Consider the following 27,472-nt stretch of genomic DNA (forward strand, 5'->3'; position numbering starts at 1 on the left):
ATAGAATTTTGTGAGAGCGGATGTATACATCTATTAGAGTACACTTAACGAAATTAAAATGAACTCTCTAATTTGGAGACGAATATCCTATTTATAGATAATTATAATGACTACTTGTTGCATGTATGGCTTGTCTTTGTTTCATTCAGGCTTGGAAGTACCTTAACTAACTTCAATATGAGAAAATCTTATTCATTCGACTTACTCCATTGAACTTGAAACTTAAAATTCAAATTTTGTATATAACACTTTTTCATATACGAAAGAAAATGTTAACATACCATTACTTATTTATTACATCCCTAAACATCTAAATACATCCAATTTTCACGACTACTTATTCCACTAGATGACTCAAACATGCATTATATCAATATTATTTTTAGCTTCTCTTTTGTTTTTCCTTGCACTACTACACCCGAATCTTGTTTCAATTTTCTCCAAATCATTCATTAAGTTACATCAAATAACTTTCGCAATTCTATCATGATACTAATATGGATCGATTCCCTTTGCAGATAGTTAGATCAAAACCCTAAATAATGAAATTGAGGCGGTGGTGGATGCCAAGGGTCCGCGGTGGCAGTGATGAGGCCTGAGGGATCTATGTAAGCACCGGTGGTAGTGGATCGTACATATATCTTATGGGGAATTTGAAAGCAACCTTCATAGCTACTTTAGTGGTCTTCATGTTGTGGACAAGGCCAACACGTGTTGTTGTTTCACTTCAGTTCTAACTAGCCTCTTAATTTACATTAATAAATTCATATGCAATTGCGTAGTGGTGATTTATATATATCACAATTTTGATGATGGTGGTGTGATTTTGCTGGGTGTCGATTGTTTTGTAGCTAAAGTATCGTTTTTTTTTATCAGATGGACTATGACGGAGTTTTGGTTGTGGTGTTGATGATGAGGAGTTTGTGGGTGATTCTTTTTTCCGTTGTTTGCTCATGGTGACCTCATATCTGGGTTCATCTCGTTTATCGCTTATTCGTGTCGGTTTAAGGTTGTCTTCGTTTTGGCTTGTGGCTTCATTTTGGTGATTCAATTTTGGGTTGTTTTTGAGCTGGTTTTGTTTGTGCTACCATTCCACTTGTCTTATAGATTTGTTTTCTAAAGTCTGGTGGACCGATCGCTTTTGCTTCAACATCAGAAGTTAGTGTCCAGTTTTCAAGTTTTTCGGTAAGTTAAGGTGACTTTTCCAATGGATTGGGAGTTGAGGGGTGATATAGTGATTTGTGGAGTTTTAGCTTTGTTTTGGTGCTGGCCTTTGTTTTGGAGGCTTGCTTTTATTGATGCTTGTGGCAGACCACGATCGGGTCGTGCCTTTATCGGTGTTTGATGTTTCTATCTTGTTAGTCTCTGTTCGTCTTGTACAAAGACTTGATTATTAATAAATTTTGCCGTTAAAAAAAAAATCAATATAGATTGTGATCTTTTAAATTTGTCATTTTCCTTAAATTGATGCAAACAAAATGTAATATAAAGGATTATAAGGAAAAAAAAAAAACTAACAAGACCGATCCGAAAAATAGTCAAAACCTAAAGAACCATAAGTAAAATTTTGTTGGATAAATTTATGAATGGTTACCATATGTTTGGTAGAATGCAACACACCAACATGGGATGTAAGAAATAATTAATGTATCTTGGCAGGTGTTTTATTTTGGACCATGTGTTGTTGTTGGATTTTGATGTGCTATATACGGCAAAATAAAACCATTCAAACCTTTATGGTCTAAACATTAGTCTTTGGATTCCCATAAGAGAGTACAATTGGTGGGGTTTTTATGACTCAGAAAATCACAATTGGTATTGCATTCTTCAATAAAACAGTACAGTTAGACCCACTTCCATTTCCATTGAGAGAAACCCTTCAAAGTTGATCAAAGAATCAAACTTCTAGTGTTACTATCAAACTACTAGTCTCACATTACTTAGGTAGTGCCAATGAATGCTGAGGTTGCACTTGTGTATTGTCTATATCAAAATTGGTTCATCTGAATTCTTAAGGTCTTGTCTAAATTATTGGAAATTGGATAGGGACTAGTCTAAATATACTATTACTTGATGAATAAAGAATAAACTTTATGAATAAATTCATATCATTGATCAATTTATTGAACAAAAGATTACAAAGAATTATAAAGGAGAGATTATATAACAAATTTAAAAAACTTAACAAACTTCTATAACAGAAATAAAACTAACTAAACTATCATTATAACTAACTAATGAATGATAAGTAGAAAATGTTATCAACAAACTGCTTATCTAATAATATATGGTCCTGGTCCAGAAGCAGAATTTCATGATTTACATATGTAAGGTTTTTTTATTTGCGTTGCGTCGCGATCTTTGATATAACAAAGAATCACTGTCAAAATTGACTAATGCAACTCCGATCACGGTTGCGTTGCAATTGCAGAGACATAAACTCTGCATATATGGTACAAAAGTGAAACTAAATAGGCCAAGAAAATAATCATATTTTCTAGCAGCTATAATAACTCAGGAATCATAAATTGGAAAACCAAATCATTCATGTAGTTCTTATTTATTAGCATATACAACAGAAGCACTCCTTTTGATTAATCACACAATTCAGAACAATTACAACGAAATAGGGGAAAGGGGGTGATAACAGCATTAAAATATATAAGGAATTTGAACAAAATCATCGACAGTTTCATTTCGACTAAACGATTGAGACGAAGAACTGTGACTTAAATTATCACTGAAGTCACTGCAAGTGAAAAACTCAGGAAAAGGTGGCAAACTAACATTTGAATTCATCATATCATTGGAAAAGGAAGAAGTTGAAGTTGGAGTAGCAGCAGCCGCAGCGCAACGAGCCAGACGATCCTTAGCAATGGCAAGATCATGCTGAAGTTCAACCATCTTCCTTTGCAAAAGTGCTATAGCACCTATGCATCCATAAACAGGATCTCTAAGCCTTGCATCAGCTTCATAAGCCAAAGAATTCACAGTTTCTTCCCTTTGTTCCTCTGGAACTTCAATCAGAATCTTGCTCACATTGCTTGCTCCAAATACTTTGTGCACTTTCGCGAATTTCTTGCACTCATCGGAGCGAAAGTATGGCGCAAATATACAATTTGGTATGCATCTTCTTTTGAGAAATTTGCAGGCTGCACAAGAGGAACTTGACCTTGGTTCATAACCCTTCATGATTTCTCTAGAGTGCTCTTTATCTTTAGTTTTAGTGGTGATAAATGTATGGTTCTCACTATTGGTATATTTTAGTGAATTGTTGCTATTTAAAGGCAATCACATTTCTTGGCCTATTAGATCATGTGAAGTCCTGGTTTGGGAATTGCATGGGCCAATCCTGTCTTTTTACTAAACTTTTTTTGTTTACAAAAAAAAGTTTCGGCCAATTGGATATTGACGGTTTATCAAGGTTAGACAAAGTTTATAGATTCAATGAACCCTAATAGAGATATTTACATATTATTTACTAACGAAATTCTCATATTGACAGCGGAATTCAAACTTAGTTCCTTATGAGATATGAGTTGAATTCTTACCAACATTCATTAAATTTTAGTACACTTCTTTATTTGTTTGTAACAAAATTTATTTATCTAAATTTTATTTTTTGGTTTCTTTGGCTTTAGTCAAGTCAAGCATTTCACATTTATGAGTCATATGCATTCATATTAGGAGTGCAAAAGTAGGTCCAAATAATTGATTCATGTGGACAATGGTGGTATGTGTTGGTTGTTTTCAAGTTAGACATGATAGTTCGTGAATAAAGATGAGGGTATTTTTCTTTTTTGATTGATTAAAGAAAAGAAATGTTCTCAATAAAAGTAAAATTATCCCTTAACAAAGAAGGGTATGGTCACAAATACAAGAGGGAAACCAATAAGATCAAATGGAGTACTTTTTACACGTTGAAATCTTCCGTACAATATAGTGGAGCCAAAAATAAAGCCAATTTGAGATGTTTTTAAACTTTCTATCATTAGATATTTCATTTTTTTGGGTTGTGATTTTTATTTTATTTTTATATTCTAGTTGCTGTCTAACGACTAAAACTGAAAGTTTAAGGTGCATCTAACATACATGAATACACTTTTTTTATTAAGGGGAAACATACATAAATACATAATAACCTCAAGTTTTCCCTTTTTACTCCTCAAAGAATAAATAAAAGGTTAAAGTGCACTTTTCACCCTCTAAGTTTTAAAATGTTGCAATTTTGATCCCTTATTAAAAAAATGAAAATTTTATCCCTTAATTTTACAAAACGTTGCAAAGCTACCGAGAAGACGCCGCATGTCCCAAAATAGGGGGCCAAAATTGCAACTTTTTGTAAAGATAAAGGGTCAAAAGAGCTTATTTCCCTAAAGGTAGAGAGTCAAAAGAGCATATTTCCATAAAGTTAGAGGGTCAAAATAGCATATTTCCCTAAAGATAGAGGGCAAAATTTTCATTTTTTTTAATAGGGGGCCAAAATCGCGACATTTTTAAACTTTGAGGGCGAAAAGTACATTTTAGCCTAAATAAAATAGGAAGACTTCAGAAATACTATGTACTCTATCTTTCTAACACTTTTTTTACATCTCTTTTATTAGGTAAAATTCATGAGAGTCTTAACGATTTACGTGAGATCCATTTTCAAATGTGTAACTCAAATAAGTTTTACCTAATAAGAAAGTGAAAGTTAAAATGAGAATTATCATAACACGAATCATTAGGAGATACATATTTTCCAAGAACTAAAAGTTATCAACGTTTTAAAACTTCACTGTCACTCAAGTTATTTTTTGATAGATGCTTTTTTGAGAGGATACTGCAAGCAACGCCTATAGCTTTACGAGAACAAAATAATTTTTGATCAAATATGTTGAAGTAAAAGATTGATTATGATGTGGGTATGGCTGAACATATCTGTATTATTACTTATTAGATCAAGTAGTCCGTAAAATCAAACGTCGAATTGGTACCAAAGACTCAAAATAAGGATTATCTCTAGTATTGTATCAAAATACTTAATTTAATCTCTAAAAGTGTAGGATTGTATCAACATAGTCCTTCATATATCTTTCTTTGTTTTCATGTTAATTATAAGTACGAAGTTTTCACTGTTATTTGAGCTCAAACACAAAGTTAGAGATCAAATTTATGGTCACTTGTTTAAAAAGTTTAGATCTTTTACTTAGAAACACAAAAATTTAATTAGGTACACCCTTGTAACTATGTGAGTTATCAAATACTTGCTTGACATTGCTCATTTAATTTCAAGTGCATCTTTTTTTTTTTTTTGTCTGATTTCAAATGCATCTTTGATACTTCTGCAATCTATACAAATGTCAATGAATGGACTAACTTCATTAATAGAAATTATTTTAGAAATATTAATAAAATGATGATTGAATTAATACCTTGTAGCTATGTGTGTTATCAAATACTTTCATGCCTTTAATTTCAAATGCATCTTCTATATTTCTGCAATCTATGCAAATGACAGTGAATGGACTAACTTCATTAATAGAGATTATTTTAGAATATTAATAAAGTAAAATGATGGTTTAATTAATATTGTCATAAAATTTTAGAGATCAGATTTTTACATGATTAAAATATAGTTGATGATATATACTAAAAACTTTAAAGTGCAACGAAAATTTTTTATTTTATTTTTTTCTTTAATTGTCTGATTTTTAAGGGAAATGAATCTTAGTAATTCCGAGTTTAACTAAAAAATAAATAAAGTCGAACGAAGAATTATTCCAAACAAAAATCAAATCAAGATTTTTTTTTAAACAATTTGTTATTTGATGGTATTCATTATTCACATGAAGCCAATCATTTGATGAGTGTAATACTACTAAGTATTTAGCATGTACAGGTATTCAACTAATTGACAGTAAATGTCATATATCGACTTTCTATCATTAATTTTCATTCAATATTAGTATGCATCTTTGATATTTCTGCAATGTCAATGAATGGACTAGCTTCATTAATAGAAATTATTTTAGAATATTAATAAAATATAATGATAATTGAATTTATATGGTCATAAAATTTAGAGATCAAATTTATACTAGATTAAAAAATCAATTTACTAAAGTGTATGAGAATGTATTTTTTATTTTTTTATTAACTTTCTAGTTTTTAAGGGAAATGAATCTTAATAGTGTGAAGTTTGATCAAAAGTAACTAAACTTGAAAAAGAATTATTTCAAACAAAAACCAAATCTTGATTTTTCTACACAATTTTTTTTTGTCAAATAGCCTAATGGTTATATAATAATGTATGTCCTTACCAACTGAGCTATGCTCACGGGATCACATAATTTATTATTTAATGATGTTGATTATCCACTTGAGGCTGATCATTTGATGATATAATAAGGATTTAGCATATTACAAATATTCAACTTGGTAGTAAATGTCATATAACGACTTTCTATCATTAATTTCATTGAATATGAGTATGCAACTGTGGAGCTGGACCTATTGTACAGATTTGCTGTCACATTATCGGATCCTCAATGATAATCAACAATTCATTGTTAGGTCAGCCACTCTGATCATAGGCCAGTTTGGACGGACTTGCGTCACTTGCTTAAAACATGAGTATTCTTTTTTTGGTTACAAAAGCTAATAACAAAAACAGAAAATTCACACTTAAACAGTTTTTTAACTATTATTAAAATTGGATTTTTTAAGGGAGGTTGGATTTTATTTTCAACTATAAAACATGAAGTCATGTTAACAAGTACTCTTAATACGCTTGTTATGAATTTAAAGATAAAAATAATTACTAATTTTATATTGAAAATGTTGTTTTTTAATATTTCAATGAATTGAATACATATCAAAACAAAATTTCTACTTTAATCTACTTAACAAGTTCCCCTAGGTCACATGTTAACCTTTCATATTACATGGTCAATGCATAGTGAATCTCTTGAAATTTTAAATATTTTTTTACTTATAAAGAAGATATAGAATTTTAGATTGACTTGTTTATTATTTCAATTATGTATTTGAACAATTTTTTCTATAATGATATGATTTTTCTTTTTGGTAAGATTCTATAATAATATGATATTTTTCATGTCGTTGAAAAAAATAAATATGGTTTGTTAAGTTTGTTATAATTTAAAATTTGAAAACAATCTTTCTATAAAGAGGAATGTTATTTGAACAACCATTTGATTGACAATTTAGGAAACAATCATAATTTATAAAGAAAATGTAGGTATTTTCACGGAAACCACGTTTGAGAGCTGAAAACGTTTTACCAAACACATACTTATAATAAGAAGCAAGAATAGATTTTGCCAACAAAAAAAAAGAAGCAAGATTAGATATAAGCATAGTTAAGACACACATCAATTTATATTAGTTCATATCAACCTGATAAATGTGTCTAGTCCTTCTCTTTACCATAATTTAACAATTTATATACACTAGTGAGTATCTTCTAATTGTCACTCAAACTATACTTACAACTTCTTACCAACAACACAACCTTGTGCAAATTAAGAAAATTGCCTTCATCTGGAATGGTACCAGATACAACTAAAAGGTGTTTTGCTTTTCAATATGTTTAGGTCACTCAACACGAGTTGTTCTTAAACACTTAACAAGTTAGATGAAAATGTTTTAAGAAGAAAGTTTACAAGCTAAAGTGTTTGAAAATTTTAACTTAATGTTATTTCTTTGTAAGGTTAGTTCTATGGTACACACATGAGGTAGATGTTGTATCCATAACACATTTATTTTCATCAATGGATCAATACCTCCCACTATTGAATCAAGTGAAATATGAAACGACTTGTCGATTTTACGGTGAAAATTAATATCATATATGATACAACACTATCTTACTTGTACACCATCGTTTAGAATTGACTTCTTTGTATTTGTTATTGTTGAAACATCAAATCCTCCCAAGTCTTTATAGTCTATTTGAGGCATAATACTCTTAAACACAATTTTTCTCATTTTTCCTTGATTTTGTCTCCATTCAAATAGTGAAGTTGTATTTCATGTAAATTTGAGGTGATTTTTCTTGATTTCTTGACTTCTTCCTAATGAGTATATGTTCGTCTGCACACTCAATAAATCATATGAAATAACACATGACAATTTGTTGTTTAAAATGTTGGGTTATCATCAAAATTAATTAGGAGATATCAAAAAGAGATAAAATTTCAAGCCTTTTGGGGCTAACAAGAAGAAACTAATTCAAACGTTATTGACATAAGAGATTAAATTGAAATTTTCACATTTTTACTAACAAAAATTTTAAAATTAGTTTCAAATTTGTACAATTATTAGTCTTTTTGTTGAAAAGGACAATTATTAGTTAAAAAGTGAAAAAAAATAAAAATCAATAATTTATCTAGTTAGAAAGAAAATAAAATAAAAAGGAAAAAACAAAGGTGACTTTTTATCTCAAAAAATGAAAGACAATAACTTTTATGATTATTATTTTTGATTAGGTGTCTCGTGGGGTATGATCAAAAGAGGAAGATAAATGTCACCTCAAAGAACAAAGGATTAAGTGTGGTGGTAGAATGAAGAAAGGGATAGATGATGATAATGCATGCACCCTCAATCAAATATCCAATTTCTTAGATCCAAGAGCCCACTAGTTTAATGCATGTCGTTTTCCCTTAAAACAAAAAATGGACATTGGATTGTGGGGATAATGGCCCTTTAATACTAACCGTTTGATTAAGATCAACGGTGGGTGATTAACACGCGCACGAGTGGATCGCGGAATCACGGATAGTATTTTCCGCGAAATGGGCCGGCCCAGAAATGATTGGATATGAAATATGAAGACTAAGACCCACTTTCTCTCTCTTTCTATCTTATTTTTGTGTTTCGATTCATTTGAATGTTGATTTGGGACATACATATGTGGGAAAAAAATAAGAAATAAAGTGGGGTGCTCAGAAATCTGATTTTCATTTTTCTGATACTTTGATGTACTATGCTTTGATGGACCTAGCTTGACTTAGTCATAAGGTGGTGAGTGATTGTAACGTACCTTAATTGAACCCTCTCTTACTCTATCATTATTTTGCTTTTTGTGAATCAAACCTTTTTCTCTAAAGAGCAAAGAAATTGACTGGGGGGAATAGCATCTTTATGTTCTGTTCAAATGAAAAAATGTGGCGATTAGAGACATGGAAAGTGGAGAAATTACCTAAATTTTATATAAAAGAAGTCCCATGTATCAAAATTTGTTTCAAGTCTCACTTAGTGTTGGACCAACCCCAACGCTAAAGTGATAGTAAATACTAAAAATGATTGTTCAACTTGGATCATCTTAGACACAATTGTATGACGTAATTTACAATAGAACTAGACATTAAGTTAAGAGGAAATGACATACAACCAACTATGCCATATCTACTTATACTTGATAGTTATTACATTCACCAATTATCTACTTATACATCTTAAGCATAGAAATTGACAAATTCCTTACACTCTAACAAATTAACAATTATGACTCATCATCTATCTAAATCATTCTAAAAAGAGGTGTGAGTCATCATAATAGAAGAGACATCCAAAATCTTTCTATGGTGACCCATTTAACCATTCTCAAGTTCTCATGACTGGGATTTGTATTTGAGATATTTGGGTCATATCAATACCTCACCCTTTTTGTTCAACTGCTCTCCCAATTGAACACCCTCAACTAACTATATATGGTGGTAGCTGGTGTTATTGACATTAATTGTTGTTTTTGCTCCATTTGTAATCTTTGGGTTAATTAAGGCACTATGGTGTTTAAGGGACAAGTGTCCTCAAAAATGGGTAAAATGTAAATTAAGAAAATAATGGGTTGTTATTTTAACAAACTAATGATTTGTTATAATGTACCTACAATATCTACCTTTAAAATATTAAACAACCGGTGATGTTGTCTACTTTACATTTTAGAGGAGTCGAACCCTGTTTCAGGTCCATGCCAATCGTAACTAGACTGATTGATCCATGAGGAGTTGAGTTGAGACAGAAGATAGCAACCAATTTGTATGTTTGCAGCACCTGTCACTTTTATCAATGAAAAACACAATAAAATACAATGATCCCACATTTTTTTTAATGAATATAGGCAAAAAAATATATATTTACCCGATATTTTCTCTGTTTATTAATCAGTCGACAGAAATGAGAGAGTAATATTTACAATTTGTGTGGTTATTAGCGAAATAAGATAATTTGTTGGAGTTTTAATTTGACTAGACTCGTACGGGTTTTGTAGAGTTTCATATATAAGTATCAAACTGACTGTATTATTAATTTTAGAGTTACATTCATAGTCATAGAAACAATCAAACTAAGTATGATTGAGAGTGTCAACATACAAAATCTCAAAAAAGAAAATTAGAAACATTTTGTATGCATCAACAAAAATGAATATGGAATTAAACTCATAAATTAAATTATGTGAAAGTAACCAAACGTGGAAATAAACACAATAAAAATGAGTCTTGATGGCTAAAAAAAAAGGCCTTTAGCATTGCATGTCTATTTTAGAAGCAACAATATATTAATAAAAATGTTAGTGGTCTAGTGGTGAAAGCTCTAAGGTGTTATTATGGGTACCTGGTTTGATTCCTTGCAAACTTTTTTTTTTCAAAATAATTATTTAGACCCACCAAAAAAGGCAGGATTAGGGTTAATTAGGTTGATTGGAGACTGTCTAACATTTATATAGATTAAGATTAAGATTATTGTAGAGTAATCAGTAGTTATTTTTATCATTATAGTGAGTTTACTTTATTAGGTTGTAGATTGCCGTCGAGGAAAAACTAACTTTATTAATTTATTTTATCATTATCACGAAATTTAGTTGCTACAATAGAAAAACCGGTAAAATTTTGGTACGTGGTAAAATTAAAGATAATGATAAATAAGGTTTTTTTTAACAAGCCAAAATAAAATGCACTACTAACAACGGTAATTCTCCCAGCACAAGACGTACAGAAAGAGAACACCGAAACAGCTACAAAGTCAACGGTGCTAATAAACAGAAGGCACCATCAGAATAACATCAAAACAATTACACGTGGACACCCATACAAAGAAGTGAGTGTTTCCACCAATCATGATAAGAATATGAGTTAATCGATACCGTTTAGATTTCAACCACAAGAAGGAATTAAGTTTAACTTTCTCTCTGAGTAATAAAGGATTTGAAGCCGTGTTTTGAAAGATACGATTGTTCCTCTGCTTCCATAATACCCAAACGCAGGCAATCCAAACAACCTGTAAAAATGAGTGTGAAGATCGCGGCATACCTGCCATATTAGAAAACTGAACAAAATGGTCTCGAAGCGCACCGACAACAACCGACGATATGCCCAACCAGTTCCACACGATAAGTAAGGTCTTAACATAAATCAAAAGCAGTATATATAAAATGACACCAGTATGTCAAATGATGAATTATTTGAAAAATTTAAGTTTAATTTTAGATGGAATAATTTTTTACTAGATGGTTAACACTAAAAATCAATCACAGCATTCTGGTTGACCAATTCCTTTGTTAAACGGTCAACCCAATAGTTTTGCGATTTTTCAAATAAAAACACTCCAACCGATTAGTAAAAAAAAAAAAAAAAAAATCCAATCTAATCACATGTCCCTCTCAATGGCACCACCCACTCTCTTGCATATCTAAAAAAATCTGCATCCTCCATTCTACCATTTCTTCTAGTGAACAAATTAATAATTTGATTCCTAGTGAAGAAATAGTTAAAGAAGACTAGAATATGAACAAACACTACGCTTCCTAATGAAGACATGTTTTCCTAAGCTAAGCCTATAAAAGAGCCAACATCCAAAACCAAAATGAAAACCAAAACGATATTTTACGTAACTCGTTTTACACTTTATTATGTTGTTAACATTACATTATGTGTTACTTGTACCAGTTTTTGCTTTTCTTGCTGCAGAAGTTATGGTTCAATGTACATCTTTTTTTTGGGGGGGTTCATGCATGGTTTCTTTGGCATTAACATGCAGAAGCTAATTTTTTTTCTGATGAGGTTAGTTCGATTTGGGTTGATTTACTGTGGTTTGAGTCCATTATCCATTGAAAAATGATATGTTATAAAAATATACGTATTTGAAAAATATAAAGAATCTTTATTTAATGTTTAATTTACAGAATTGCACGCAACTATAATATACCAGAAATCTAAAACATAGGTGAGGTTATTACTTATTGCAAGGAAGGTTCCATAATCCTAATTAAGAATGGCATAAGAGCTCCGACAATCCGAATTGTTTACCTGGTCATTGAGACAAACATATTTAACAAATTGTAGGGTAAAGTGATCTTAATTTGGTGTCTAAAATAATATTTACCTACTTTCTAAAGCCGCACTTTTTTAATAAATAAATGAAGCACCAGTTACCCAATGTTTAATTGTTGGATCAATACTTCCGATTGAACGTGTGTTTGATGTCTTACATGTGTCGATGTTTAAAACCGATACATTGTTACATCCTGTTATCTTTATCTTTTAAACTATTATCAATGTTGATGTGTCGGTGTTCTATGTTATATCTGAAATTAACCTTTGAGGTTGAATAACTCAACTGGTTTGAGTTAATGGTTAAGGAGTTGAAGGTTAAGTCATAACAATGAGAAAAGACTGACATAACAATTAATATATTAACATTTAATATTAAAAAACCAAAAAATAAACCTTTTATTTAATATTTATTTTAAAAAATTAATAATTTGTTAATATTATGGTATTATGTTTAGTAAAGCCAGTTTATTTTTATTGATTTAACTGTACATCGATAGTTTGACTATTATTATATGGTTGTTGGACTTGGTTGTTACTAGCTTTATTCCAAAAAAAAATCATAGGACTTCTAATTTGTTCTCTAATGTCCCAAACTTAATATTATTAATCAACTTTTTGTGGCTTTTTGAATCTATTATGGAGCAAAAATATAAATGAGAGGAAGTCTTGGTTAGTTAGTAGGAGTAAGAAAGTTGAAACATTCTATTCTAGCTACTACATCAGGATGCTACTACATAAACGACAAATATGATACTATATTCAGATCAAGTTGTAGAGGGAAGGCACGATGATTTACAATTAGCCGTTTAAGGATTCAAAGAGTCATAAGATACAATGTAGTGCTCAATTTTCTTGAAACGACAAATCAACAAAATGAAATGTTAGGCTTATGGTCGTAGCTGCTCTTGGACTATACACCCTCCGGTCACTATTATAAGCAAAAATTCATTTTTTAGGTTCATTCATTAAATGTTGTATGTAACCTAAATATAGATCACATACAACATTTAATGAATGAACCTAGAAAATGGATTTTTGCTTATAACAGTGACCGGAGATTTTTGGTTTTTTAATAGTGACCTAGAAAATGGATTTTTAATAAATATTTTAAACCATATTGAATCTTCACTCTTAGCTTAAAATGATTTCGACTATTAATTTAAAATCATATAGTTGAGATCGAAAACTGCCTGACATAATTAATGCACCAAATCCAAATCAACAAATGAGGACATTCACATTACTATCAACAACTAAAAAGAAGCTGCTGAAAATTATGTTTGACAAGGCTCATATAAAATATGAATAAAAAATGGCTAATTAGGATTACTATAAACTAATCTTACAAGCAGGAAAACCCTCCAAATGGCAGCACACCAGAAATCCCCAACTCTCCTACAATATTTTTCTTCTTGTCTTCATCACTAACTATACAAATAGAAAGAGTCAAGCTACCATACATTAAATTATACACCATGCCTCTCTCACAATTAGTTTATGCTATTTTAATATTAAAAAAATTACCTTATAGAAGCTCTTAGAGTAATACAATTTCTGACACTAATCACAAAATGAATGATCCTAGATCAAAGATGATGATATCTCCAGGTTTATTACCAACAGAATCATTACTAGATTCATTGATTCTAATATCCAATGAAGTTAGTTCAATGGTTAAATTTCCATTAGTACAAATAAAAAATGTATCATCCATGATAAGAAGGATCAAGCTTCTTTCATCTTTGTTTGAAGAGATTCAAGAATCAGATACACCACTTCCACCTTCTTCAATCCTTTGCTTCATAGAAATCTTCTCTGTGATCACAAGAGTGAAGGTCTTGATCCAAGAATGCACTGATGGAAGCTCTCTTTGGAATCTCATACAATTAGATTTCATTTCAAATCAATTTTTTGTGCTTGTAAAAGAAATGGGAAGAGCACTTGATATTCTTCCTTTAAATTTGCTTAATGTAGCACAAGATATAAAGGAGCAAGTTGATCTTTTGCATAAACAATCCAAGAGAGTTGAACTTGAATTATTCATTGATCCTAGAGAAGTTCAAAGAAGGGAAAATCTTTTCGAAGTAATGTCGGAAAATTGTTTACAAAACAAGAAGACCAACAACATCAACAAAGGGTTTATTGATTTTGTGAAAGTGGAAGAAATAATGAGTAGCATTGGTTTGAGAAATTTATCAGATTATGTTGAAGAAATATCAAAGTTAGAAGTTGAAGCTCAGAATCAAGCAGGAACAGGTGGACTAATTGTTGTCTCAAATATAAACAATCTCATGTCACTTGTTTCATATACCAAATCAATGGTATTTAGAAATGATGGAGAATCAGAAGAGTGTAAGCCAATATCTATGTTTTTATACAACAAAAGTAAAATACTTGATAATGATAGTTCTTCTTCATCTTCTTTTTCTCAATCCATGATGACAGTTAATATTCCTGACGAATTTCGTTGTCCGATTTCGCTAGACCTAATGAGAGATCCTGTGATTGTTTCATCAGGACATACTTATGATAGAATTTCAATTGCAGAATGGATTAACTCTGGTCACCACACTTGTCCTAAAAGTGGACAAAGACTAATTCACACTGCTCTAATACCAAACTATGCATTGAAGAGCCTTGTTCATCAATGGTGCTATGAAAACAATGTCAAAATGAATGAGGCAATCACAAAAAACAACAATAGTAGCAGCAAGAGGCACAAGAATGAGAATGCTATTGATCATATTTCAGCAAACAAAGCATCAAAAGATGCTGTCAAAATGACAGCAGAATTTCTTGTTGGAAAATTAGCAACCGGTTCAACCGATATCCAAAGACAATCCGCGTACGAGATTCGTCTGCTCGCCAAAACCGGTATGGACAACCGAAGAATCATAGCCGAGGTAGGTGCTATTCCGTTTCTAGTAACACTTTTAGTATCTAAAGATTCAAGAATTCAAGAACATGTTGTGACTGCATTGTTCAACCTATCGATCTACGACAATAACAAGATTTTAATCATGGCGGCCGGAGCGATTGACAACATAGTTGAAGTACTCGAATTCGGAAAAACAATGGAAGCAAGAGAAAATGCAGCAGCAGCAATATATAGTTTATCTATGATTGATGATTGTAAAGTGCAAATTGGAGCAAGTTCTAGGGCAATACCTGCATTAGTAGGACTATTAAAAGAAGGTACAATTATAGGTAAAAGAGATGCTGCAACTGCATTGTTTAATCTTGCAGTTTATAATCCTAATAAGTTGAGTATTGTTAAAAGTGGAGCAGTTACTTTGCTTGTTGAGTTGTTGATGGATGATAAAGCCGGTATAACCGATGATTCATTGGCGGTGCTTGCCGTTCTTTTAGGTTGTTCTGAGGGGTTGGAAGACATAAAGAATAGTAAAAGTTTGGTGCCTCTTCTTATTGATCTTTTGAGATTTGGTTCAGTTAAAGGGAAGGAAAATTCAATAACACTTTTACTTGGATTGTGTAAAGAAGAAGGAGAATTGGTTGCAATGAGACTTTTGGCAAATCCAAGGAGTATTCCTTCTCTTCAAAGTTTGGCTGCTGATGGTTCTTTGAGAGCTAGGAGAAAGGCTGATGCATTGCTTAGGTTGCTTAATAGGTGTTGTTCTCAACCTCATCATTCTTTGTGAGGGGATTATGGTAGGGTGTGTGTAATGAGTAATGAGATGACATGGTGGATACAATGGTGTATATTTTTGTGAATCTTATACATGAAAAAGTTGTCTTCATTTGTTGTTGTAGATTCTTTTTTAGGTTCAAAAGCATTTGAAGTTAAATTTTTTTGCTATATCTTTTTTGTTTAAAAACCCAACTGCCATAGCTATGAAGGAAGCAACTCTGCCCTCTCCTTACATTTCCAAGCATAAAACACATGATTTTTAAAGTATATACTAAATAAGGGGAATAATTGTATATTTTCGAATATGTACTTCCAGAGTGATTTTAGGGCGTGCAAAAAGTTTCTTCCATAAAAGATCGAATCATGTCTAGAAAAAGATTGTCCTTTGGGTCAAAGTGTCACTCTATTAATTAGTCTAGAGAAGCCAATCAAGTGGTTGATGCCTTGGCCAATTATGGCCTTAATAGTTTACCTTCCTTGCATAATTTTGAGTCCATTGCTTCAAGTATGGCCTCAAAATTTTAGGCCGCTGTAGAGTTGTTATTTAAATATGGGTCATGTTAACCAGTGCCTCAGGAAACTAAAAAAAGGAAGTTTTAAAATGAAAGTAACACTTTTTATGCTTTTGAAGAGTTGACAGCACAAGTTTCAATGTAATATTTACTATATTTGACTCCTTAAGCAGTGCCCCGGGAGCACTGGGGCACTGGTTAACATTACCCTCCATAAGTATTTATGGATCCTTACTAATAAAAAGTAGAAGATGTATTTTAGAGACCGATTTATTTTGAAGTCATTTTTTTTTTGTTGACAAATAGTAAATCTTTTGAAAACTAAATAACAAAATTTGAAGCAAGTTTAAGCAAAATAAACTATATTATGAAATCAACTGTTCTAAGCATCGTGCAACCATAATTTTATTTATTTTTAGCAGAAGTACATAAATAATAAGAATTAATCATCACATTTTACTCCTGGTCCTCCAAATTGAAGAGAACATCCAACACCTCATCCTCCATCTCCATTGTACTGAGCAGAAAAGCAATTAGGTTTGTCGGAGATTATTTGTGTCAACGACTTATCAGGTCTATAGTTTTTTCTAGGAAAATTGCTTTTCTGACATTGATAAGTTCACATTGACACAAGTAAAATACGTAAATGCCCCCAGCGGCAGTAAACAACTGTTGGTCTAACCGGCGGCTATTAACTGCCGCTACGTGTCTGGATCATTTTCCAGAAACTCATTTTCCAGTGCTCAAAATTATAAAAACTAACACCCTAAACAAACTACATTGCATGTAAATAGGAAGGAAAGAACTTACTTGTGAATTAATTGAAGAAATTGGGCGCAAATTCGTGAAGTAGAAGTTTGGAGAAATTTGGAAGTTGTGTTTGTAGTGTTTATGTTTCTGGAAAATGGAAAAGTGATGCGCTTCTGCACTTGTTAAAACGCAGAACTCAACGGTAGTTAAGTACCGTTGAGTGCCAGCGGCTGTTAACTGTCGGCGGTTTGCAGAACGGTAGTTAACTACCGCTGGGGGCTGTAAGGTAATTTACTTGTGTAAAAATAACGTTTTTAAGGTCAGAAAAACAATCTTCTTTTTCTAGAGGCATTCTGATATGTAACAAAATCAAAATAACCTGCATGACCGAATGCATCATCGGTGGCATTTAGGATGGGTAGGAGAAATTCTTTCCCACCATGGGAAAGTCTCCTTTTAGTGACAGGTGGCAGTTAAAACAGGTCAAACTTAAAATAATAATAAAATCAATTAGCTTATTTTAATGCCTTGCTTCTACACCTCCCAGCTCCACTATGCTTGTGTTCTGCACCCCCATTTACTTTGACGTTCATTTGACCCTTATACCCCTTTTTCTCTCCTTGTTTTTTCATGTTTTCATTTCTTTCGTTTCTATAAAACATAGAACAGTCACTGTTCTTCCACAATAAAGCCTCACAGCGTCATCATAAACTGGAGATCTTGGTTTCATCTTGCACAATCCAATATCACCATTTGTTGTAGTTTTATTTCCTAGGTTCAATCATCTCTTCCCCATTTATTTTATGTTCTTCAAGTCAACCATAACCACCGCGCGCCGCCGTCATCCAAACCATAACCACCGTTATCACCACTGTCATTCAAAATACTATTTAGAATCTGTCTAGCTGGTACAAGCAAAAATCACTTCATTTACATTGGAAAAGAAAATGAAATGGGTTACGGGAACCAAATCCATTCAATGGTTATAATTTTTCCTAGTTATCTTCTCTAATATTTCTAAAATTGATTCATGTCTAAATTGGAATCTAATAAAAGAACCATATTCATCTTGAGAGTAAAGAAGAGTTTTGAAAAAATGGAATGAAAATGAGTTCTTTTCACATATATATGTATACATGGATCTTTAAAATTGTTTGAAGGTTGATGGTGGCCCTCGTGAATAACAACGACGGCGGCGGAAAGGACGACAGTGAGCCCAGATTGAATTACAGTAAAAAATATTACTTGTGAGGTCATCATTTTTGTCACATGTACTGTTGCAAAAAGTTTTCAAGAGGTTGCAGGGAAAAAAATTGAGTGAATCTGAACCATTCAATTAAGATAATAATATTTCAATGGTTGAAAATGGTACTTTCTCATGGTGGGAAAGTATTCCCCCTACCCACCCTAAATGCCACCTGCATCATCAGGGAAATGTCCAGAACCCAATGGTGGACTAGGGGAACCCACAGTTGTTGTTGCGCGCCCCCCCCCCCCCCCCCCCCCCCCCCCCCGAATCCATCCTATTCGATCCGTGGAGGTCAAGTTGTGGAATAAAGAAGATGGAAAATATCCAATAATCTCAATCTTGTTAGTTAGCACCCAATCTTTTGTTTTAGGATCCTAGATACATCAACAAACTAGATTAGTGAATATGTCATCATAGCTAAATAAGTATCATATATTATTTATTATTGTAGAAATTTTATGGTATAGAAATGACCTGAATAATAGATAATCCGATTTCAATCATCTCTCCACCATAGGTAGATGTTTTGTCAAATCGTCCACCAAGATAGTTTTCTTTGCTAACTTGAACAAAACCTGGACATTGTAAGTTGAAGCATCCAGTCTTATTGAAACTATCTGCCTGGCATTTTTCAACATCATATTATATATATATATATATATATATATGGGTTATGATAGAAGACACCTTTTATGAAGGTGTCTTTTATCAAGTTACTCTATGAGCATTTGCGAAAAGACACCAACTTACTTTTAAGAAGGTGTCTTTTATCAAAGTTATAACTAAAAAGTGAAAATCACACCTTAAGGTGTGACTTGTAACATAACCCTATATATATATATATATATATATATATATATATATATATATATATATATATATATATATATATATATATATATATAAGATATGAAACTAGTGTTTTTATAATTAACCTCATTGAAAAAATATATTGAAAGAAATCATGAAAATATTCCCATAAAACATACACAATGCTGAAAAAGGAATGTCTTTGAATTTATAAACTCAAAATTGGAAGAAGAAATAAAATGGGTATAAAATATCCATACCGTCCATACTGCAAACAAATGAGTTGCATCATCGTTGTATAATTGTGGAGCCACCTAATATCAAATTAGGAAATCAAACACAAATAAATTTCCGGTGTGAAAACTATTTTTTTTATTAAACAAAGTATAAATCAACAAAATGAAACTCACATGCCATCCAAAGGCGATTAAATTAATGGTATCTGAAATTCCATTTCGAACCCACATCATAGTTGTGCTCAATTGATACTTCTCAACTTTTATCTTGTAAACACTTGTTGTTCCACTAATTCCATAATAAGAATATGTAGGCTCTTTTACGAGAGTTACTTCTGCAAACTATATATAATGTATGTTCCACTTGTTGTAAACATGAAAAAGAATAGCATATTGATCATTTTTTACTCAATAATCTTGTAAAAAAAACAAAGTGACTAAATGATGGATCATAGTTTAATGTTCTCTCTTTTTATAGTTATGAATCAACGAAAAATAACAATGATATTGGCAATGAATTGTGGTAATATGCTTAAGTTCATGATTGTGAAATACTAATTTCTTATTTTCAATTATCTTGATAATTATTTCTTTCAAAAAAAATTATCTTGATAAATAATGTTTTGATTCATGTATCGTATGTCTTTGCAAGCTAACCATCTACTCTATGTGTCTATCGTATAGAAACTGATCAAGATACACCCAAAATCATGGGATCCAGGTTCATATCATTAAGTGGCCATATTCTGGATTTGGAAGATACGTTTCAAATTAATGATAGCAATAACTCAGGAGATGCGGCCTTTAATTGCAGACTGTTATGCATAACAAGGAAATGAAAGATCATGATTATGGAAAAATAAGGGGAAAGGGTAAGAAATAAGAGTGATGCTAATTAGTACGAGAGCCTCAAACGCACGAAGCCGCACGACGAGCTAAACTACAGGCAATTTACTTTATTTTTAGACTTATTGGTAGCTTATTGGTGCTTTTGTGTTCTTATATATAACATATAGCAAAAAAAAAATGTTACCAAAGATCTATATCATATACATCTAAGGATATCCACCTTTCCACATGTCAATGGTGAGATGAGACAAAGACATGCATGATTTGGAAAATACACAACATGAAAACGTGTTTTTGCACTTCAGAGACATATTTAGCCACTTTGACTCAAATTAAAATTAAGATAAAATACCAAACTACAATTATATATTAATTCGTGCAAATTTAACGAAGAAATTTCTCGTGCACTGTAGCATTTTCCAAGAAATAAAGGAGGTTTGACTGGGCCCGGGAAAGTTGGAGTAATTAATCAAAAAACTATGAAAGATAACAAACTATCGAAGTGTGTGTATGCGTGCATGCGTGTATTACTTGATATTTCATTTTTTTTAAGATTTTATATATTTTCGTAGGTGGATTTTAGGGTGAGGGTTCAATTAAGTTCCTCACCGGTGTACCACTAAATTTAACTATTAGATTAATTACACTCATTAGTCACTACCACATCGGATCTAATCTCATCTCTTTACAATTTCTTTCTTTCTCTCTCCTTTCAACTTCTGCATCTATGCCATGAAACCATCTCCATCCTCAATTTCTACTTCAATTGCATCTTCACTCCTGATAATTTTTGTTTGATATTTGTATGGAAATTTTTTATTCAAAATTAAAAACTGGATTTGGGTATTGATGAATTTTGGAAAGAATGAAACGGGTTTTGAGAATCAAATGTTTTTTTACTCATTCTTGTACAGGATTAATAACATAGATCTATGTTTACCTAAGTTTGATATTGTTTTGGTTTAAGATTGTTATTTCAAAAAACAATTCAAAGATTTTTGCACACAACAACATTTCTCACATCACTTCACGCCAGAGATTCATATGCTAATCAATTAATTTTTATTGGCATAGTTGTATAATCGTCAACATTTGGTCGATAAAATAGATTTGATCTTCCCTGGCCAATGGTGTAATGGAATTGGAAATTTAATTTTAAGTGGTTGGTGAATTGTATACCTCTATTCTACCTTTGGCCTTTGCTATTAAACCCAATAAAAAAACATAAAACATCAATAATCTTCATTCAACTTCATCATCGTATGTCCGATTTTTATTTAGGCTGGTTATCATCACCGGTTCAGGAAAAAGGATGCAAATGAGAAAGAAATAGAGGTGGGATTGTGTGTGGAAAGGAATAAATGTTCTCATATATTTTTCTTAAACAATCTTCACCATTGATTCAATCAAATGGTGTTTTTGTCGTGCTTCACCGGTGAGGGACTTAATTGAACCCTCACCCTAGAATCCACCATTTTCATAACTTTATCCTCCTTGCATGATGTTTAAAAAAAAACATCTTTCTCAATTGTTTTTTACTTATTATGACTAGCGTCTAGACGGACACTCCCGTGCTCGTCTGTCCGCTTTATCTACTACGCTAATGTATGTAACTCATGGATATTAGGTTTTTGTTTAATGTTGGTTTGCTATATATCTTGAAAAAATTGTTTGAATTAAAAGAAAGAACATACATGTATTTGATATTAAAAAAAAAAAAAAACTTGACCGATTTACACTCACTCCGATTTTCTCTTATAACCGAATAACCACTTCTTTGCAACTTTTCAATGTATAGTATATGTAATAGGCAATTTCTATGGTACTCTAAACAAAATTGAGTGTTTTGGTACTCTCAAATGTTTAACCAATAGAAAATAGTCATTTCAATTAAATGATCCATGTCAGCATTATTGAATATTGACTTAAGGAAAGAGTTTTGGTACACTTGTCTATTCAATTTAACTCCCCAGAAATTGTACAAATTAATATTTCAGTCAAGTAATTAATTAATTTTTTAATTAAAACAAAACCAAATCATTAACCGCCATCACAATTTTCTCTCCAACCATCATCATCTCAAACGTAAACTCCTCCTTTTCCTTTATGAGAACACAAAACTTCATCTATGTACCAATTTCATCTCAAACATCTTTGAACAAAACTTCATTTATGTTCCTTTGTTTCTTTCTCTCCATTAATTTTGCTTGAAATACTAGTACTGGATTTTAATTGGAAAATTGATGGCATGGCTTTCTTGTGTGACCTTTTTTCTTATATTTTCGTGGTACAATTTTATGTTTTTTTTTTGTTTTTCTATCGGTATTTTCAAATATACCTGATTTCTGCTTTGCATTATAAATAAGGGAAGTTACGTGATCGTGATCCACGATGTTTTTCTTTAATTGAAAGTTAATGTTAGAGCCAATTGTTTCATGACATGGGTTAGTTTAAAGTGTAATCTTCATATTTGGGATAAAGAAGAACTGGGATGCAGGAGTAGAAGAATGGAGTTCAACGATTGAAATTTGTTTTCTATTAAATCAAATTAAAATTAATTATATCATAAAATAAAAAGCCTCAAAGTGCAAAACTCACAAGTTTGGTGGTGTTAATTCTATAATCTACTCAAACTTACTTGTTTCATGCTGTCAAAAAACTGTTGGTCATTTTAGTTTGGAGTTTTGGTACGTATAAATATTTGGGTGTACGGTAGAAGGAGCCTATGTAATAACTGTTTATGTTCTATTTCTAATTCCAGCTTTTCAACACTGTTCTAATTCATTTTGATTCATCAGAATCAAATCCGTTGCCATTTTAGCTCTTTTCTTCTAACCTTAAACTTGCTACTTCTATCTTTGTTTGTCCTATAGCTTATTAAATAGCTTGGAGTTTATTTGATTAGAATGTCATCAAATCACATGCACCAAAAAAACAGATCAACAAAAAACATAGTAAAAGTTGTTACAAGAAAAGTTCAAGGCGGAAAGACTGAAACAATTGGTGAGCTGTTCTGGAATCTTCCCATGCATATCATTGTTGTTCAAAGTCAGAGATGCAAGGTTCTGCAGCTGTTCAGTTTCTGGGAAGGGAAAAATGAAATTCGTTGTGGTTCTTCTACTCATCATTTCCTATTTTCATTTTCATTAAAAACAGAAATTAATATTGAAAATATGTTTGTTTTAATTTTTAAAAAACATTTTCTTAAGGGACATTTCTGAAAAAGAATTGAAAATGAAAACAAAAAAATGACATATCCAAAAGTTGAAAATGCGGTAGCATGCATCGTAATTTTAGAGAAGTTTGTTCTAATTTTATATTTGTATAGGCAAATATCATATAGGCAATTAATGTATGAATCAACTTATAATAATTCTTCAAATCAAATATGAATAGATTTTGGAACTTTGTTACTTGAAGTAAGTTGAAAATTGAAAGCAGTGTTAAACTAGTCTAAAACTTTTTTTTTTTTTTTGAAAGAGTCTAAAACTTCTTTGTGATGAATTTATGACAACTAATGCAAGGTCGGTTCTTCATTGAAAGCAACCGATCATGAACAAAAAATATGAACACCACATGAACAAAAAATATAGAACAAGATCAAGGTGCTCAAAGAGAAGACACTTGGTTGACAAAACACATGAAAACGAGACCAAAATTGTAAAGCAATTATTTGTGTAAAATATGAAGATGATAAAACATATTACAAAATATCCAAAAAAATTAAAATCAAACAAATTGAAAGAATAATATTGAAAATATGTTTGTTTTAATTTTTTGAAAACATTTTCTTACGGATAAACATGACCTAATCAATTTATGTGGTCAACCCTAACAAGTAATAAAACAAAACAAAAACAATACAAAGGATCCACCTCAGATCTATTCTAACAAACAAAACCTAATCACAAAGTGTCGGCGTTTGCGAGCATTTTGATATATAATTTTTGGCGAATGAACCGAACATCAATAAGCTAACGAATCACATACAATCAACTCAATGCAACAACGACAACAAGCATTAACGACTTCTTTTGAACCGACGTGAATTGAAACATGAAAGACCCGAGACGGTCAAATTAATTTAAAATCAAACTCACTTAAAATATAATATGTTGTTAATTAAAAGATTGGGTAATCCAAGTTTTAAAAAAAATGGATAATCGGTACATATCAAACAAAACTTGAGGATAGTCACCCCTTTTATTTTTTGAAATACTGAGGATAGTCACCTATATTTTATTGAATTAAACACTTTATCTCTATTAAATTTATTTTACTAAATTTTTATTTTAGAGATGATCTAAAATATAATTATCAAATGGTAGTCACATATTATTAAAAAAAAAATTAATTAGTGATAATTTACTATCTTCTTATATCTTTGTGTGATTACCATTACTAGGAAATAAAATTACTATTAATGCAATGTGAGTACAAATTTCAGAGGGAATCAAGTAAGTGTAAAAGGTAATGATTGGAATAATAGAATTGCTATTAGAACAACTATAAACAAATATCCAAAACAAGAAAACATCTTGCTTTGTTATGACTTTGTGGCTTCAAAACTGATGCAACAAACAAGAAACTCACAGAGAATGTTCACTAATAAACTATCCAACAAATAAGAGTAATTTGAAGATACCAACAGTTTTTTTTGGTCGAGAAGACACCAACATAGTTATTCATTAATCAGAACCAATGAGCCTTAGTTAACACAACCTTCTTCATAATACAATGTATGAATCATGCTCAAAATGCATGTTAAAAACACAACTTCAACAAATGAATGTGCAGAAACTAAAATCAACCTCAAAATGCATCTCAAATAAAAGGTAACATGACACCCACATGAAGAAAACCCATTATTATAGCTAAGAACAAGCAAATCGACCATAAAATAGAAGGAACAAGCAAATCACAAAAACAAAAAATCAAACAAATTGACCCAACAAAGGAGAAAACGAGAGTTGCAGACTGAAAATGGATCAATACATGAGTTGAATGGTGAAAATGGAGAAGGTGAGAGTCGGAGAAGAAGAGAGATGCAGTGCAGCCGTGCAGAGCAAATGGAGAAGAAGAGAGAGCGGCAGCCCCAACAATGAACCTAAAACTTTAGATGGACAAATTCATATTGGATTCTCCATGTCTTTCAAACTAGTTGAGATACCCGTGCTACAGCACGGGTAGCGCGGCGTCGCCGCGCTGTATGGCCGCGGCTTCGCCGTGTGTCGTGTCTCGGCTGCGCTTGACATAGTATTTTTTTTTTGGATCCATGGTGAAAATATGTAAAGTATTTAAAACATAATAATGTATATATTGATCGGTAGTAATGAAAAATTATAAAATAATTAAATTTTAATATGAACAAATATATATTAAATTTTAGTATTGACGATATTAAAAAAGCTAATAAATAAAAATAATCATAGTTTTCATTTACTAATATGTTTTAGTGTGAAAAATACTAATAATCTTCCCGTGAAAAATCATAATTAATGTATTATATGATATTGTTATCGTAAAATATATTTCATAAATAAACATATGTTAACATATTTCCTTAAAAAAAATACAGTGAGATATATTTTTGTTAATATATAGTCCATACACTCATATATATTTTATCAATATATATAGTTCTCATTAGATTTCAGAAATAAGAATATACTAATATATTTTCGTAAAACAAACATATACTCATATATATTTTTATTAATATATAGTCCATACACCCACATATACTTTATTAATATATTAATAAAACTTAGGCAGTCGCGGTATTTAAATAGAAATATTAAAAAATACTAATTTTTTTTGAAAGATTAAAAAATACTAATTAAAACTGATCACTTGTTATAGTTACTAAAATGGGTTCCATGTTACAATAGTACACTCCAACGGGTTTTTTATTGATACATTTAAAAAAAGAACAACGGAAAAAATTGAAGTATGATTAATCATAGTATATTATAATTTTTTTGTTTGTTTTAGTATTGACGATATTAAAAAAAATGAAAATACATTTCACAAATAAACATATACTAACATATTCCCGTATACCGTATAAAAATATGTAGTGAGATATATTTTTATTAATATATAGTCCATACACTTATATATATATTTATCAATATATAGTTCTCATTAGATTTCAGAAATAAAAATATACTAATATATTCCTGTAAAACAAACATACACTCACATATATATTTTTATTAATATATAGTTCATACACCCACATATATTTTTTGAATATATTAATAAAACTTAGGCAGTCGCGGTGTTTAAATAGAGATATTAAAAAATACTAATTAAAACCGATCACTCGTTGTAGTTACTAAAATGGGTGTCGTGTTACAATTGTACACTCCAATGATTGTTTTAGTGATACCTTTTCAAAAAAAAACGGAAAAAATTGAAGTATGATTAATCTTAGTATATTGTTCTTGTTTTAGTATTGACGATATTAAAAAAGCTAATAAATGAAAATACATTTCATAAATAAATATATACTAACATATTCCTGTAAAAAAACATATAGTGAGATATATTTTTGTTAATATATAGTTCATATACTCATTTGTATTTTATCAATATATAGTTCCCATTAAATTTCAGAAATAAGAATATATTAATATATTCGCATAAAACAAACATATACTCATATATATTTTTATTAATATATAGTCCATACATCCACATATATTTTATTAATATATTAATAAAAATTAGACAATCACGGTGTTTAATTAGAGATATTAAAAAAATACTAATTAAACTGATCACTCGTTGTAGTTACTAAAATGGGTCTCGTGTTACAATTGTACACTCCAACGGGTTTTTTAGTGATACATTTAAAAAAAATAATAGAAAAAATAGAAGTATAATTAATCATAGTATATTATAATATTGTTCCTGTTTTAGTATTGATGATATGAAAAAAGCTAATAAATAAAAATAATCATAGATTTTATTTACTAATATGTTTGAGTGTGAAAAATATTAATATGCGTCCCATGAAAAAATATAATTAACATATTATATAATAGTGTTATCGTAAAATACAAAATCATATT

At 30.8% G+C, this 27,472-nt stretch overlaps 2 protein-coding genes across 2 annotated transcripts; one reads left to right on the forward strand and one right to left on the reverse strand.

Moving 5' to 3' along the window:
• Positions 1-2,524: 2,524 nt before the first annotated feature.
• On the reverse strand, positions 2,525-3,271 carry LOC146924194 (LOB domain-containing protein 21-like). The gene has a single exon (XM_085709208.1). The coding sequence runs from the start codon at positions 3,190-3,192 to the stop codon at positions 2,653-2,655; it is 540 nt and encodes a 179-aa protein (XP_085565334.1). The 5' UTR covers positions 3,193-3,271; the 3' UTR covers positions 2,525-2,652.
• A 10,540-nt stretch (positions 3,272-13,811) lies between these two features.
• On the forward strand, positions 13,812-16,096 carry LOC146924195 (U-box domain-containing protein 1). Its single transcript, XM_085709209.1, has one exon. The coding sequence runs from the start codon at positions 13,910-13,912 to the stop codon at positions 15,995-15,997; it is 2,088 nt and encodes a 695-aa protein (XP_085565335.1). The 5' UTR covers positions 13,812-13,909; the 3' UTR covers positions 15,998-16,096.
• The last annotated feature ends 11,376 nt before the right edge of the window (positions 16,097-27,472 follow it).

This window comes from Medicago sativa, chromosome 5 (assembly GCF_051527215.1).
Source record: "Medicago sativa cultivar Bolivia chromosome 5, Bolivia_mono, whole genome shotgun sequence".
Taxonomy (NCBI): domain Eukaryota; kingdom Viridiplantae; phylum Streptophyta; class Magnoliopsida; order Fabales; family Fabaceae; genus Medicago; species Medicago sativa.

Bases quoted from the DNA above. Each gene is read 5' to 3' on its own strand.
- LOC146924194 (XM_085709208.1), bottom strand. From the start codon at position 3,192: ATGAAGGGTTATGAACCAAGGTCAAGTTCCTCTTGTGCAGCCTGCAAA.
- LOC146924195 (XM_085709209.1), top strand. From the start codon at position 13,910: ATGAATGATCCTAGATCAAAGATGATGATATCTCCAGGTTTATTACCA.